We start from the raw sequence: 17,797 nt of genomic DNA on the forward strand, positions 1-17,797 counted from the left end.
AATGTATCATTTTAAGGTTAAAATAAGTTGATTTTAAATTTCATGGCATCAACACATCTCAAAAAAGTTGGGACAAGGCCATGTTTACCAATGTGTGGCATCCCCTCTTCTTTTTATAACAACCTGGAGGACGTTTTGACGCATCCAACTGTTAATTTCATCAATGCACTTACACTCACCGGCCACTTTATTAGGTACAGCTTACTAGTACCGGGTTGGACCCCCTGTTGACTTCAGAACTGCATTAATCCTTCGTGGCCTAGATTCAACAAGGTACTGGAAACATTCCTCAGAGATTTTGGTCCATATTGACATGATAGCATCGCAGATTTGTCGGCTGCACATCCATGATGCGAATCTCCCGTTCCACCACATCCCAAAGGTGCTCTATTGGATTGAGATCTGTTTACTGTGGAGGCCATTTGAGTACAGTGAACTCATTGTCATGTTCAAGAAACCAGTCTGAGATGATTCGCGCTTTATGACATGGCGCATTATCCTGCTGGAAGTAGCCATCAGAAGATGGGTACACTGTGGTCATAAAGGGATGGACATGGTCAGCAACAATACCCAGGTAGGCTGTGGTGTTGACACGATGCTCAATTGGTACTAATGGGCCCAAAGTGTGCCAAGAAAATATCCCCCACACCATTAAACTACCACCACCAGCCTGAACCGTTGATACAATACGAATTCTGACCCTACTATAAAAATGTCGCAGCAGAAATCGAGACTCATCAGACCAGGCAACGTTTTTCCAATCTTCTATTGTCCAATTTTGGTGAGCCTGTGCAAATTGTAGCCTCAGTTTCCTGCTGTCAGGAGTGGCATTCAGAGATGTGTTGTGCGTTCAGAGATGCTCTTCTGCGTACCTCGGTTGTAATGAGTGGTTATTTGAGTTACTGTTGCCTTTCTATCAGCTCGAACCAGTCTGGTTATTCTCCTCTGACCTCTGGCATCAACAAGGCATTTGTGCCCACAGAACTGCCGCTCACTGGATATTTTCTCTTTTTGGACCATTCTCTGTAAACCCTAGAGATGGTTGTGCATGAAAATCCCAGTAGATCAGCAGTTTCTGAAATACTCAGACCAGCTCGTCTGGCACCAACAACCATGCCACGTTCAAAGTCATTTAAATCACCTTTCTTCCCCATTCTGACACTCAGTTTGGACTGCAGCAGATCTTGACTATGTCTACATGCCTAAATGCATTCAGTTGCTGCTATGTGATTGGCTGATTAGAAATTTGCGTTAACGAGCAGTTGGACCTAATAAAGTGGTCGGCGAGTGTACATAGAGAGTCAATGGGGCTGTAGTCATTGGGTGACAGGGCCTAAGCATCTTCATAGCTGTGGTAAGCAATTTGGTACTTTTTCAATATTTGACCAAGTGGAAGCATATACAAATGAAACAGAACCGGTGCAAGAATTGAGCCTTGTTGGACTCCACATGTCATGGATGTCCACTCAGATTGATGGTTACCTATGTTCACATAGTAGCCTCTCTCTTTTAAGTATAATTTAAACCATTTTAGAACCATTTCAGAAAGCCCTACCCAGTTTTCCTGTCTATGTAAGAGTATGGTGTGATCTACTGTGTCAAAGGCCTGTGATCAGAGAGGTATTTATTATTTTTAAAAAGATCAGTTTCTAAACAGTTAAGTACCTTTTTGAGAAAGGATGTGGGGAGCATATCAAGGCTGCAAGTTGATGCTTTAAGATGTTGTACTGTTTCTTCCAAGGTTTTTACATAAATTGTCAAATCATGAGAGAATGACTTATTTCAGAGGTTGTTGTAATGATATCTGACTGACCACAATACAATATGAGGCCGTATTGATCGCCATTCTGTAAATCTTAAATCAAAGTAAACACAGAAATGGTCAGATAACGCTTTATCCTTGATAACAGTGGATGAAATGTTTAGACCCTTACTAATAAGCAGATCCATCCAGGTTCTGGTGTGAAATCCTGTGGTCATTTAGGCTGTTCAGGAGTGGACTGGCACACTCAGCTGATAAATAATGAAGGAAAAAAATATATATTGTCTTTAGGCAACCTAGCACTGAGTTTGTTTGGGTGGATGCCATCTGTGTTGAAAAGGAGCTCAGACTGCTCTTTCCGAATATCATTCTTTCCCATATGTATGACAATCCGACTGACAGACTTTTGTTTCATCAGAATGTTGCAAAGTTCCTTGTTAACAACAGAAACTGTTGCCTGAGGAAAGCAGTATGTACGGGTAGCCTTGCTTCCAATGTTTCTGATAATAGAGTCATCACTATCAGCATGCTTGGCTCGGCTGCTGTCTGAGTGGAGTGCCGCTACCTGTATTTTATTGAGCATCTGTTAGCTCTGTTAGCTACAGGCTGATGTGATCTGTGTCCATTTACATTTGGGGATTCTTCACCCATACTCATTAGTGCTTTAAATCTATTTTCAAGCTGCACATGAGGTGGTGGAATACCAATATTGGCTACTTGAGTTGTACCCATATCTGGGGTAGATGATGCTAATGCAGCAATTTGTGACACTCGTGACAGTCTAATGTCTTGAGCACCTTTGGGTCTCCCACAATGTTTTTGCCATTGGTTTATGTCCTCAATTACTTTGGGTTTATCTAAGCTCCCTATGACCTGTTTAAAAGCATTAGGTTCACAGGACTCACCAGCTTGATGTTGAGAGGGACCACAATGAAGCTCTGTTGTATGTTATGGCAGGGTCAGCAGACTTTTGTAGAAGTCTGTGGCAGTTTGAGCAACAGGTGGATTGAGATACAAAAGAAGGCATTTTCTCTTCTGTTCAAGTGTGGGCAGCCGTGTTGTCCTGTTTTAGGAATGTCAACTGCTGGCAATAGCAGACTGGTAGACTGCTATGACAAATTCCCCAAGTTGTTGAATATTTCAAATAACAATATAACATTTGTTTTAGTGTGAGTGCCCAATTGTTTCGTTTGAGCACTGTGCTGAACTGCTGGTAGTTAAAACAATAGATAAAAGCGAAAAAGTAAAAGCGTCCGAACAGTAGAGAAGCAGCAATGGGGAAGAAATGCAAAACATATTATTGCTTGTCTTTTTTTACCAACACAGTTTATTATTGCTAACATTTGTGAACAACAACAGTTTACATTTTTAAAACAATTTTAAATAAAATGTCTGTGTAAAATTATATTTTATAATATTCTATTTAAAAACAATAGAATAAATACAATTAATTCAATAGACGTTTTATTATATTGATTAAACTGAGTAATTAATTCATTTGGCACAAATTAAATTGATTAAATAAAATTTAATCAATTGGAAAAAATATTTAAATAGTTTGAACATATAAACAAATGTTTATTTAAACATTTGTTAAACCCTATTTGGGTAATACAGCTGTGTATGTAAGTGTGTGTGTTTTACATTTATTACTTACATTTCTAAAGATATGATCTACTTAGCTGTAGTACTTATTTCAGTATACTTTAACAAATGTTTTAATTCTTTCCCTCCTTTATTCATTTTCTTCCTCGATATGTAGAATTGTCAGGATTTTCTGCTTTTAAGAAAAATTCTTGAAGCAGGACATAAAAAGACAGTAGCCTGGCATTGTTGTGTTAATAATTAATAATAATAATATAAATTCGCTGAAAGTGTGAGGTGGAGACTAAACAAACTTGTGGTCCACCACTTAATACTCAGTGAAATGCAGATTGTAAGTATGTTCCGCACGGAAGAAAGCCCTGTACTCAAACAATTTTAGACGAATACATGTACCATTAAATGTACACCCCTTACAATTCACCAACCAATATAGTATCTCTTTTGAAGGGACAATACTATAGAAATTAAACTTTGATATATTTTAGAGTAGTCCGAGTGAAGCTTGTATAGCTGTAAATATTCACTGTCCTCTGAAAATAATTCAACAAGCAGCCATTATAGTCAAAATAGCTGGAAACAAATGTAAAAGTGTCAAAACTGTGTCCAAAGAACCCTCTTCGTGACATCATGGAGCTGCTGGATGTCAGACACATGGGGTTTCTCCACCTTCCACTTGATGATGCCCCACATGTGCTCAATAGGTTTCAGGTCTGAAGACATACTTGGCTTAGATTTTTCTGGTATCAGTCCTTTTCTTCACTATAAATTTTTTGGACAACTTTTACTTATTACATTTTTACACAAATATCTGTACTTTCTACTTCTTACATTTTTAAAACAGACTCATTACTTTAGTTTTAATTTATTTGTTGAAATGTAAATTTTTTCCTTCTCATCGCGTGCGTTTTCAGACCATCAGCCTATTTCTTATCATTGCCTGGCTTTTTCAACCTGCCACTTATTTCCTGGCTCTCACATGACACAGACATAGACTAGTTTATAAAGATAACAATGAGCAGTCAGAAGGCAACAAGAAGATTGCGGTTAATGTGGATGAGACAGAGGGAGTCAGCAACGTAAACATGACTGAGAACAGAGACATTCCTGATCACCTGATCATCATCATCTTTTCTCTGCTTGTGTTCTATATGATGGGTGTTCAGCCTGGATACATTCATTAGGTAACAAAATGTAAAATTAGTTTTGTATATCAATTAAGGCTGTCAAAATGCAAATACATTTTAACGGCACCGGTTTTATTATCACGCGATTAATGCAGAATTCAGAATTGTGTGATTGAAATTGAAGGGTCTAGAACACGTTAATGATTTTGATACAGAAATTAGAGAAATGTATTTGTTTTCTTGAATATGTGACTACTTAAAGTCAGTCAAGAATGCTCCCAATGCATTATTAAAGCCTAGAAGGATAATAGTGAAACATCACCTTCAATGAATAAAAATCAGAAGAGAGGTGGATATATTTAAGCTATGGTAGTGCTGTGATTTGAACTTCATAAGTTTAAACCCCCCTTAATGCAAAAATCATCAGATCTTTTCTGTTTAAAGGTGAAGACCTAACTCTATTCTCTGCAAGACTTCCTTTCTATCAAACATGTTTTATCAGACTGTCCTCTTTCTGTTTGATATATTTTATTTATTGTATTTGTTTTATTGTTCCAATTTTGCTCTTGTCTCTTTGTAAATGATTTTTGCCATGAATAGCTGTAGATAATGACATGGCACTACACTACACCACACTACACTATTACTACTATTACAGCACCCTGTTGTGGCATAATTTTGTTGAGTTGTGAGTGGGTTACTCAACCAACTGTGTTTCATCACTAACCCTGTAATCTACGTACATTTGGCTCAGCCTGGTTACAATTAAGATATACCTTTATTTCTCCAGCAATGATGATAGATTAGTTCCCATCCTTCTTTTCCCACCTTCTGTACAGTGTCCAAAGGAATCCCCAGGACTGAGCTAGCCTTCCTGATCAGCTTGTCCAGTCGCTTCCTTTCTGCAGTAGAGATGCTGCTGCACCAGCATACCACACCATAGAACAGGGGTCACCAACAAGGTCGCCCGCAAGGACCACATGAGTTGCCCGCGGACCTTTTCTAAAAATAGTTCACCAAAGCGCCACTTACCAGTGAGCTGCATAAAATTTTTTTTTTTTTGTCGCTATTCTTTTTTAAATCACACTTGCATTGGTCTGAATTTGAAAATGACAATAATAAAACATTTTTATTAATAAAATGTAATGATGATTTACCCTCGAAAATATGGCAGAAAAAAGAAAGAAAACATATCATTTACACAGTGAATAGAAGGAAGAGTTATTTTTTTTTTACCACTGTGAAAGATTTCTGCGTGTGTCTCATTTGCGTGGCGACTGTGGCGATGGCAAAGCGGCACAATGTTAAGAGACAATTCAGAAAGCTACCATGCTAACTACCCGCCAGGCAGCGCACTACAAACGGAAAAAGTTAAAGGCAGGTTTGTGCAAACAGAAGTCTTTTTTCATGAGAAAAGCTTCCAAAAAGCAACCAAAACCTAATTTCAGAAGGGGAGGTTTTCAAAGAAACAATGATGATAATTGCAACAACTGCTTAAAGAAGAGAACTATGGAATTGATGTCATCTCCACTCTCTCCAATGTCCAACTGTGGGCAACTACAATGGTTAGCAGAGTGTCTGCTATGTCCGGGATCAGCTGGACCGGGATCTGGCGAAGTGCAGGTGGTTTGGCATCCGGTGTGACGAGTCTGTGGACAGCAGCAGTACAGCACAGCTGATGGTCTTTATCCGGATGGTGTTTAATGATTTCTCCACAAAAGAAGAGCTTCTGACACTACTGCCCCTAAAGACAACTACGAGGGGAGTTGAAATCTATAACGCGGTGAAGGAGTTTTTCGCGAAGAAAAAAGTGCCGTTGGAAAAGTTGGTATCAGTGACTACCGACAGGGCTCCTGCTATGATCGGCCGACATACAGGATTCATTACTCAATGTAAAGGTCACCCAGAGTTCCCAAACTTCATGCATTACCACTGCATCATTCACTAGCAGGCGTTATGTGCAAAGGTGATCAGCTTTGGGCACGTCATGACTCCCGTCGTGACAATCATAAACAGCATCCTCTCCAGAGCTAAACAGCACAGAAGATTTAAGGTGCTATTGGAGGAGCTGTCAGCTGAATATGGTGACCTGCTACTACACACGGAAATCCAATGGCTCAGCAGGGGACGAATTTTGCTAAATCTGTAAATGTAAATGTGTTTGTAATGTTAATGTGTTTGTTAAATGTAATATATGATAATTTTGTTAAAAATGCTGCAGATTTGGTGATAAATTCCATAAAATCTGAAAGTTGATTTTTGTGTGTTACATAATTGATAATCTGTACAAACATGATGCAACGTAGTGGATGATTTGTTAAAAATTGTTAGTGGCTGGTGAAAATGTTGTAGAAGTGATTATTTGAAAATGTAAATAATAAATTCCAAAAGACCTTATTCTCCTGAGCAGAAAGAGTCTGTTGTGTCCTTTCTTATAAATTGCCTCAGCATTACCTGTCATTTGATTGCCATGCTGCAGCAGTATTTCTTATAAATGTTAACATGATTTTCGTCATCATTACACTCTGGTGAGTCTGAGATTGGGATCATTATTTTGTAGAAAGTACAAAAAGTATTGGACAGGTTCTCAAAGGGAAATTTAGCTTATGAAAATTATCACATTAAATTGATCAGACTCCATAGACAATTTTGTGATAATAGCTCAGTGTTTGCTTAAAGTTTATGGACCAATAGTTTTAACTAATTTTATTTAAACTTTAAACTAGTTTTAATAGTTTGCTCTGGCGTTATTTTGATAATCTTATGCAATGGCATAACATTTTGATCAAATTGGCAGAGTCTGAATTTTGTGTAAAGTCTTTTCCTGCACATTCCATAGATTCTAGATGGGGCTAAAGTCTTGGCTATGTGATTGCTAATCCTTGTGTGTAAATGATCTTATTTTCTTTGAAACACTCTTTCCCTTTTTTTCTTTTTTTTTTTTTCTTTTCTTTTTTTTTTAGCTCAATAAATCCTGGCACTGTCATTATGAAACATGCCATCAAGAAAAAAAAAGTCAATTGATTGAAAAACCTGGTCATTTGATATACTAAGGTAGTCAGCTGACGTAATTAATTCTGCAAATAACATTGCTGAACCTATACCTGACCAACTGATGCAACCCCAGATCATAACAGTTCCCCAAAGGAACAGACTGGAAGGTCACAATCCCGGCAACACCAAGCTGCCACTGTTGGGCCCATGAGCAAGGCCCTTAACCCTCAACTGCTTAGTTGTAAGTTGCTCTGGATAAAGGTGTCTGCCAAATGCCATAAATGTGTAAATATCATCCTCTCTTCTTACCATTACCCTGATGCTGTCTTTGTATAAACAAAATATATATTTCACCAATTGTTTGTGATCTCCAATTATGGACATTCAGAATTTTTTCCTGATCACATATATTCTTTGATAGTATTTTTTCCCTACTATCACATGTTATAATAATGCATTGGACAGTTTTTAACCTAAATATCCTTAGCTGTTCTCTGCATAAAACAAAGAATAATTTGACTTTTTGAACCAGAGTAGTATCTTTTCATGACCTCAGCATAGTCTACTGTCTTGATTATTTAAAAAATGAGAAGCTACTATTAAATGAACATTGAACTTATCATTTTTATGAAACCATTTTAAATGACCGTTTGTTTTATCACATGGTACATATCATGATGCAGGTATCCAATAAAATGGGTAAATTGGGCCTGTTATCGATGCACATTCTCAGCAATAGTACTCATATAGGCTAAGCTTTGGAGCTGTGATTAATATTATTGGGCCCACAGTGTGCCAATAAAACATTTCTCTCACCAGTATACCACCTCCTACTGTCTGGCTTGTGACTCAAGGCTGTTTGGATCTATGTATATAGGCGAATGGCAACAAATTCTGGCTCTACTGTCTGTGTGCAAAAATTGAGATTAATCAGACCAGGCTATGTTTTTCTTTTTCAAATATCTAGTTTTGGTTAGCCTGTACCAACTTCTGCCTCTGATTTATGTTCTTGGCTGAAAAAAAGTAATCTCTTCTGCAGTTGTCTGCCTTAAGGTTTAACATGTTGTGTTCCCCAATGTGCTTTTGTTCACACTGCAATTAAACAATTTTATTACTACAACTGAGTTACTGCGGCCAGGCTCAGTACACTAACTGGCCATTCTTTATTGACATTTCTCCTCAACAAGGTGTTTCCATCTACAGAACGGCCACTCACTGGATGTTTTCTCTTTTAAGTGCTTTTATTCTTTCAAATCTATGTTAACTGTCAGAAGATAAGTGTTGAAATTTGTGATTATAATTTTAGCCTTAAAGTGCCTTGTGTTGATACTCAGCAGGAGGAGGGGAACAAGTTGAGATTTCTCAGGCCACCTCTAAGAAGGTACTGGAGAATAAAAGCCAGGTCCTGAGCCAGGAGGAGATCATTCAAAAGAACCTTGCTGAGTTCATCCGCAGGCAAGCAGGTGGACGAACAGAAAAGTCTAAGTATGTATATCTCAATTTTATGGGATGCCAAGTAATATCTTGTGTTGCTGTTGTCAAAGTAGGAGGTGTATTGCAAAGTTGATTAATGTCACTGAATATAATGGTTCATGTATAGATTTTATAGCCTTTTTTATTACTAAAACTTAGACCAAAGGTTTTGATTAACACAAATATACATTTTCACAAAGTCTGCTGCCTCAGTTTTTATGATGTAATTGTCAATAAAAGCTTCTGACACTTAGGAGATGCCTTTAATTATACTTCAGTATATTAATTAACATCTGACAAAAAAAGATCTAGAACCACTGAAGAAGCAAACCTTATGAATATTTATCAGAATATTTGTGTCATTCTTAAAACTTTTGGCCACTGGAAGGCACAACCTTCTTTAATTCTATAATTTAATTGATTGTTGTCTGAATAAACAAACAAATAACATCAGGTAAAAACCAAAGAACAGAATAATTTCTATCTATAGCCATTTTCTTCAGTGTAAACAAAAAAAATCAGTATCCAGGTGGATAGGTGGCCTCAAATTTCTATTACTGATATTCTGGTATGAAGTGGAGTTCATTGTTAATTTGTGGCTGGAGAAAAGCATTATCTCCACCATTACGCTTGACATTTGGTATGAGATATTTTTGGAGAGGTGCTTTGTTTTTTTGTTTTTTTTCGCCACAATGGTCCTGTGCATGATGAATGCATATGACCTGCCATCTCCACCTTGGTCTCCTGAATCCAATGATTCAAAAATGTTATGCCATTATCCTTTTTTTTCTTCTTCATGTGTATCATCACAACCACCGAAAAAATAAAAATCTAAAATTAAAGGAGTACTCATTTTATCCCATGACTGTATACAGAGGGCAAAATGCAGTAACAAGTGGGGATGGGTGTCATTGAAATGTTACAGTATTTTATCAATAATGATACTGCCTATCGATTTCGGTACTTATCGATACTGTTATCAATACTACTCTATAATTTGATGCAAAAAGACATGATGTAAAATAATTTTAAAAATTCCAAGTTATTTTGAACTTAAGTACAGCAGTTTACAAATGCCCCTATGCAAACACAAAAAGGCAAATTAAGCACATTTTTCAAATAAAAAACCCTTTCATAACAAAGAGGAAGAGATTTCAGCATACCACAGAACAACATATCTGAACACAATGCGCATAGGAGCATAACATTATGTAATAGAGAATTCTGCCATTTCTAGCAATTAGGCTTGCGTATTTATTGCCTACTATGTCTGAACCAGCTTGACTCCATATTAGTGAAGGGCAATACATCTTTCACTATGTATTTAATGACAGCCCTATGATGCTTTTTTAGGTGTTATCTTCTCATGTATCGCTATGGTAATTAGCTGCTCTTGGGTGTCTGAGACGGTGTCTCAAATCTTCTATCTTCACTGACAGTGAAACCCTTACCAGCCTAGCATTTCCTATGGGGTTGTTCATATCTGGATTAGCATATATAAACTAGGGCTGGGCGATAAATCGATTTTATCGATTAACTCGAATGTGTAGTTTACGTCGATATGTTTTAATAAAAATCGTTTTTTTCTTTAATGTCCACCGGCGCTCCACTCTGAGCTCCCATAGTTTCGAACGAACTCTCCCCCGCGCGTTTGCCATAGATACACAAACAACATGGCAGCGAGCAAGCAAAGGTAGCAGTAGCATCAATTTACTGCAGCACCTCAAACAGAGGCATGCTGTCAAATGGGAGAGATGTAGGGCCCTACGAAGTGAACAGGACAGCGGCAGCACAAGGCTGCGCTTAAGCAGCCGCATCCTGAAAATACACGGTTAAGCAGACGCACTGTGTTTAGTGTTGCGCGTCTAATCGTACACTTCCGGTATGGGTCTTGGGAGCGGTCAAAATACCTGTGAAGACGCGTCAGAACGGCGTTTCTGTTAAGAAACAGAACAATCAGAGCTTTTGAATCACCACAATCAAACACTCATAAAACATTTTTTTGAGGTTTGCTCAATCTTTCAAATAATTCTTATTTAGAATCTCCCTGTCTATTATATTCTTATTTATAATTTCAACTCATTTTACTGTGGAGTTTTTAAGAAAAGTAAAGGCAACATCACTCAAAACCTCAGATGCATTTTCAATCATGTTCCACATTTAAACACTCATAAAACATTTTTCTTTGTAGGTTTGCTCATTTTATGTTTGTTACGTTCTATTTTCACAATTTACAATGGCTTGTTGTTTCTTATTGCACTTTAACCCATTTAATAAAGTTACAACTTTTTTTTTTTTTACATTTTCTTTGTCATATGCAGGTTGATTTTAAGCAGGGGGGAAAAAATCGATTTAAATCGCAAATCGGATTTTTTGTGAAAAAATTGGGATTTCTTTTTTTAGACCATATCGCCCAGCCCTAATATAAACCTATGTGGTGGCCCGAAAGACTACTAGTATTAACTAAAGATTTATTTTAGAATGAGTGTTTGTCAATAACACCAAAGAAAATAGACATACCATAGACATAAACATGCAGGTATCAAAAACAGTATCGGTTGTCTTAAAGCTTTTTGACCCAATTGCAATTCCAAAAAAAAAACCAAAAGAAAAACGATTCTCTGTACCTATCCCTTGTAACTTGACACACATTTTTTATTTGAAACAATCTTTTAAAATATTATTGGGTGAAAATTAAAATAAAGTAATAAAGTAATAACTAAATAAATAGTTGTCTTGTGCTGCAAAAATAGCTATGACTTACTTATTGGTTTCACCTCTGACAGCTGAAACAAATCCTTTAAGTTCTGTAAGATGCCATGGGTCAGACTTGTTTTGTCCCGGACATTCCACTAGATCAGATTGTGATTAGCTAAAACTAGAGACTTTAACTCTGTCACGCTCATCAAACCTTCTTTGGGCCACTTTTGGTAGGTAATAAACACTACATTCTCGGATGATCTGACCCATTATGATCTGCCATTTTATAGCTGCTTAGGTGACTAGCCATTCCAATCTTTGCACTTGCTTTTTTTTCATACTAGCAATCCTTTAACTTTGATAAATCACTGTTTGCTTGCTAACTAATACAACCCCAATTCCAATTACTGTAGATAAATTGGCAACAGGTGATTGCTGATGCCACAACATTGTCAAAAAATTTATTTAGTAGTGCTGTCTGCACTCCAAAAGACCTTAATCTTCTTAGTAGAAAGAGTCTTCTCTGTCCTTTCTGATAAACTGCTTCAGTATTATTTGTCTGGTCTAGTTTGCTGTTTGGATGAACACCCAGGTAGTCCACACTCTCAATGTCCTTTTCCTAGTGACAGAGAAGTGTGTTTGTGCCTGCGGAGATCCACCATCAGTTCTTTGGTTTTCCCCACATTCATCTGGAGGCAGCTCTGTTGGCACAGTCCACAAAATCCTGGATCAGTCCTCTGTTTCAGAATATCAGTATACTGGATTACCTCACAAAACCGACCACAGATGATGGGTTACCCTCATAAACCGACCACAGATGATGGTCCACCCCCATGTACACCAGCTTATTCTTTTAGAAGCTCGGGTTAAATGTGCCAAAGAAGTAAAAAAACATGACTCTCACTGTGCTCCCAGCCTTTTAATGTTAAGTTCCTCCCTGTTAAGGAGGAAGATGACAGCATCTTCTACTCCTATACCTGGCTGGTAGGCAAACTGAAGTGGATCCATTTATGGGCTCACCAGAGGTCAAAGATGAGTAAGCACCAGCGTCTCCAGCATCTTCATCAGATGTAAGGTCAGCGAAACTGGTCTATACTGGTCTATACCAAAATATCGTTGGTACAGGTACCACGCCAGGGTGTCTTCCACAGCTGTGGCACCTTCCCCAGCTTCAGGCTCAAACCAAACATGTACAACAATATGTTAAGAACAGCTGGTCTGCACAGGTCTTAAGGAGCCTGATCAAATCTATTCAAAAATAGATACATATCATTCACCCACTGTTTTTTTTTTTTTTTTTTTTTTTTCCCCTGTTTTTCTTTTTCAGCTCCTCCTTGTTTCCTGATTTAAAAAACATCTACTCTATAAGGAGAGTCTTTATATCAAGGTTGATCCATGTTTTTTTGTTGGGAAAACGCTGTACAGTTCTGGTGCGTACAGGATTTTCAACACAGAAGTTGATATAATCCTTTATACAGTCTGTTCAATTGTCCATATCCTCCCCATGTGGATTGCACAATTCCTTCACACAATTGTATCAATTAGAAATCAATTCTACGACATTTTTCACACAATTTTTTTTATCAGAGCCTGCTTACATGCAACCACTCACTCTGCCATATTGGAATTTCCCCCCTCTACTCTATAAATAGACACCGATCCCATGCGCTTGCCACCAGATTGGCTCGTTTGGCTCCGTGCGTTGTCTGGAAACCTTCTAGCCATTTATTTCCCTCCCCGATGTTTCCAACTGTCGGAATTGACTTAGTGAGTATTTGTACAGACTCCCTTCACTGCCTGTGCTATTCCTACCGGACTAGTGCTATTTCTTCCAGTGGCCTCCTGCTTTTGGGTCCTTCCTGTCAGCCATCCCTAACAAGAAAGCTTTACACATTGAAAATGAAATAGGCTACAATCAGTAGAATCGCATGGTATCAAACTAAGCCTCCAATCCTCAATCAGCTCTGGAGGAGACGGAACAAGGCAGATGATGCGGAGGAGGCCTCGTTCATACACCAAAAGCTTCAAACTTCAGGCCAACAACATGGTTACCGGTGGTAGTCGGAATTGTGAAGAAAAAAAAAGGCAAACTTTTTTTTTTAGTGGCGGGAACAGGCTTCCATTGGATTTGGGCCAAAGAATGTGATAAAGTTTCCAAAGTTTGGGATCATTTTCAACTAAAGCATAAAGAATCTGAAATTTTTGTTATTTATCATTTTTAAGGTATATATTTGTATTTACATTTTGATGTAATGTGGCAATTAAATGCACTAAATTGGTTATGTTTTCACAAATATTCTTGTATGCAGTTTCAGCAATAAAAATGTAATTATTCTAAAAAGGAAACAAATGACTTGTTCATTTCAAGAGACATTACTTTTCTCTTGTATATTTAGTATTGCTCTTTAATAAAGAAAAAGCAGATTTATATCTGATTACTTGATTTATTGTTGGAATAATAGAATACTCGATTATTAAAATAATTGATAGCAATTGCCCTAGTCCATAGTGCAGCTCACATTCACACACAAAAAGAAGCAAGAAGTGCCAGAAAAAAAAAAAAAAAAAAACCCAAATATGTATTAAAAAAACATTTCAAATTTAAACGGGAGCTGCTGCAACAGGCTGAGTATATCTCACATATACTGTTTGTACATAACTGCTCTGTTTATTTGTGACAGCAAATCCCCAAAACTAACAAAGCCAAAGGGGAAGGAGAAACGAGTTTGGGATATGGGTGGTACAAGCACCAGAAACCTAGACTACAGTGGAACCAGCAACAAGGGATCGTTTAATAACCAAGGGCAAGATGAGGAGTTCCGAGCTGAAACAGTAAGTAGTTAAAATGTAACCAGAATACATACAATAGGTACACTTATTAGCCATTTAATCAGGTGCATATACTATTTATGTACTTGTTTTAATAGCAAATAGTTTTAGACCCAATTTGTAATCCCCCTATTTGATTAGTTTTTTTTCCATAGTCTTTTGTCAGTGCTAGAAGGATAACTTTGGGTGGATTATTCTCAAACCTGTAGTTTTTGAAAAACCCCACACATTATTTTGCTACTGCAGTGTCTGTATAACTGCTGTACTAAGAATGCTACTCTGTCCTGATAATGTTTGGTGCTCTGTGATAATTCATGATTAGAATACCCTGTAAACTGAAAAGTTATTGAAATCTTTTTTTTTTTTTTTACTCAGCAAATCCAGATGGGCTCTATGAAGGGTGACCTGCTAGATGTGGATTATGAATCCTCTGAGGATATGGATGAGGAAGAAGAGGAACAAAATGACACATTAGTGACTTTTGATGTCAGTAGAAAAGGGTGAGGCTTTATTGAGATTCAAATAGATTTTATTTAATAGATCAAAACAAACACATTTTTTAAAAGTAGGTAAACAGCCAGTTGCTCAAGAGCTCAGAGCCTCTTACTGGTTCATATCTGTTTTTTGGGAAATTTTGCTACCTTTTGCACTGTAGATCTTTTACATTTTTGTCACTGCTAGTACTATTTGCTTATTCTTATTTTATTTTATCAGCTGCTGCATTTTCTTCTATTTTCTCATCTATTGCAACATTTGTATTTTTGAAGAACTGTTTGTTTAAAGGCATCAACCAGAGACTGCCCTCTTCAGATCCTTTTATCAGAAAGTTAGAATAAATGTAAATAACAGTTTGCTTGTTTATCAAAGAAAATAGATTCATTTGAAAACACCAATGTCCTGGTCACAAAAGTGTAGTTGTAAGGGAATTTATAACCATTTTCTATACCTTTTGAGTCACAAACAATAAGAAAATAATACATACTACCTAGGCGCAAAAATGATTGCCTAGTAATATGGATAATCGATCCAAACTGGGTTGGGCTTAACAGAAAAGATTAAGTATGGGGGTAAGCCAAATATTTACATTTTCTTCAGTTACAAATAGGGCTGCAACAACTAATCGATAAAATTGATAATGAAATTCATTGCCAACGAATGCTGTTGTCGATTAGTTGGCCTGCTTAAGATACGGGTTAGCATGACAGCAAGATAACACAGACGCTTGCGAAATGGCAGTACAGTACAGGTGGTACAGGTCAACCAGCAGCAGCAAAAAGTGTGCGTCCATCATCCAAAGGCATGGGAGCATTTTATATTAAATGAAACAAAGAACACTGTAAATTAACAAAGCAGAAATTGTGGTGCATGGAAGTACCACAGTAATGCATGAGCACATAAAATGCACAATGGTGTCTTGGATGAAGGCAAAACATCAGCATGTTAAGCAAAAACTGTAAAATCCTCATCATGTGAAAGTATTATAGTTTAATGTAGTGCTGTGTAAACTGTTTGTTAACTTGGGGACAGTTTTAGTGAACAAACACCAAATCTAAAACCAGCAAATAACAGCAGCAGTAAACGATTAAATTTTTTAGTCACTGTTGTGGTTTTCAGCAAATGCTTATGCATTTGAACACCAATGCATATTTTTTGCCTATTATTTTAATTAAGGCTGTTAGCTTGCTGCATTTCTCTGTTCTATTCTCTTTTCTTAACAAGCATTTGTCTACAACAGTAACTTATCTGTTTTCAAATGTGATGTACTGCAGCTTTACTACGTTCAAATGCTTGTTTTCAATGTTTGTATATATTAAATATATGCATATTTAATTTAATTATTATACAAATTAAATTAATTATAATGTAGATGCTTATATCATCACAAATGAAAAAAATGTCTGTGTATTTATTTTGTTTTTTGTCAAAACAATGTATTATTTTATACAGTATAACCCCGTTGTACGAGCAGAATTCGTTCTTGAAAATTGCTCGTGTGTCCATTTGCTCGTATGTTCGAACTGATTTTCCCCATAGGAATGAATGTAAAAGTGATTTAATCCGTTCCGAGATCTCATCCGATCGCTTATTCCTGCACTTAAAAAGTATTTGTAGCCTATTTTTAAAAACAAATACACAGCAAATGACCGTAATATAAACATAATTTAACACTTACTCATGTGATAGTGGTTGATTGCGAGTGTGAGACGCACAAAACCTCCTCGGTTTCCATGTAATTCTATTTACTTTCGTTTTCACAGCACCATCACTGATTTACTTGGGAGCCATTTTTCAAGATTTCTAGTGAAATAAAAATATAAAACTAAAAAAAGTGGGAGAGCGTATGAATACGGGAATAAGGAACGCCACAACAGGTCAGATGCAAAGGCTTCACATCCACTTTCATTTGTTTTTTTTGTGTCGGTCTGCTTAGTGCCCCTCGCAGCACGTCTCAGGCGCGCACGCACACACACACACACACACACACACACACACACACACACACACACGGTCTCCTCCTTAAATCCACCCTCCGATCACTTGAAAAGAGAGAACAATCATTAGGTCACATTAACTTCAGGTGAGGCAATCCCCTGCCTATCTGCTCTCGGACCCGCCCTCCATTCACAACCCGCCGCTCGGCCACGGCCCCGCTGCCACAGTTATGTTTTTGCTGCACTGAACAACGAGAGCGACCGAGTGATACGTCATCAACTAAGCGACTGATGCGAGCCTCCGCCGAAAACGGGGAACCGGCAGCGTGAGTTTGCTCGTGCCTTCGAAATTTGCTCGTGAAACAGGGTAAAATTTTGCGAGCGAGGTTGCTCGTATCTCCGTTTGCTCGTACTATAGGTTGCTCGTACAACGGGGTTCGACTGTATTGATTATTTTAAGCATGGTTGTTAACTTGCCATCTGCAATTATTATTAAAAACGATATACATTTTGTATTAATTATCATTAAAAACAATACAATACTAAAAACACGGGGACTAACCACAACCTCCACAGTATAACCCCCCAAAATTAAATATAACTGACTGCTAATATTTGTGAACATCCCTGTGTACACAGCTCACCTTCACTCTACATGCTGTATCTAAAGACAAACCAGGCTCTGGTGGATGGCAGTATGATTGCAGCTTGGACCCCCATTTCCGAGGAGTGGGGAGATGAGGAGGGGTGGGGGGGTGAGTAAGGTGGCAAACAAAACCTTGGTGAAGAACTTCTTGGAGGTGTTCTCCACCTGAGGCAGCCACTTCCTGTGTGTCTTGCAGAACAGCTGGGTGAATGCAAATTATCATCTGACCTCA

The 17,797-nt window shown here is 37.6% G+C and overlaps 1 protein-coding gene across 2 annotated transcripts in view; it reads left to right on the plus strand.

Moving 5' to 3' along the window:
• srpra (SRP receptor subunit alpha) overlaps positions 1–17,797 on the plus strand; it is a 52,823-nt gene that overhangs the window by 16,867 nt on the left and 18,159 nt on the right. Inside the window, exons 5-7 of one of the 2 annotated variants that reach the window (XM_046864501.1) lie at positions 8,823–8,970; positions 14,340–14,490; positions 14,863–14,987. In XM_046864501.1, the coding sequence (XP_046720457.1) occupies positions 8,823–8,970; positions 14,340–14,490; positions 14,863–14,987 (424 nt within the window). Of the gene's footprint in view, positions 1–8,819; positions 8,971–14,339; positions 14,491–14,862; positions 14,988–17,797 lie in introns of both variants that reach the window. The other variant, XM_046864500.1, reaches the window with a different exon arrangement.

This window comes from Silurus meridionalis, chromosome 13 (assembly GCF_014805685.1).
Source record: "Silurus meridionalis isolate SWU-2019-XX chromosome 13, ASM1480568v1, whole genome shotgun sequence".
Taxonomy (NCBI): domain Eukaryota; kingdom Metazoa; phylum Chordata; class Actinopteri; order Siluriformes; family Siluridae; genus Silurus; species Silurus meridionalis.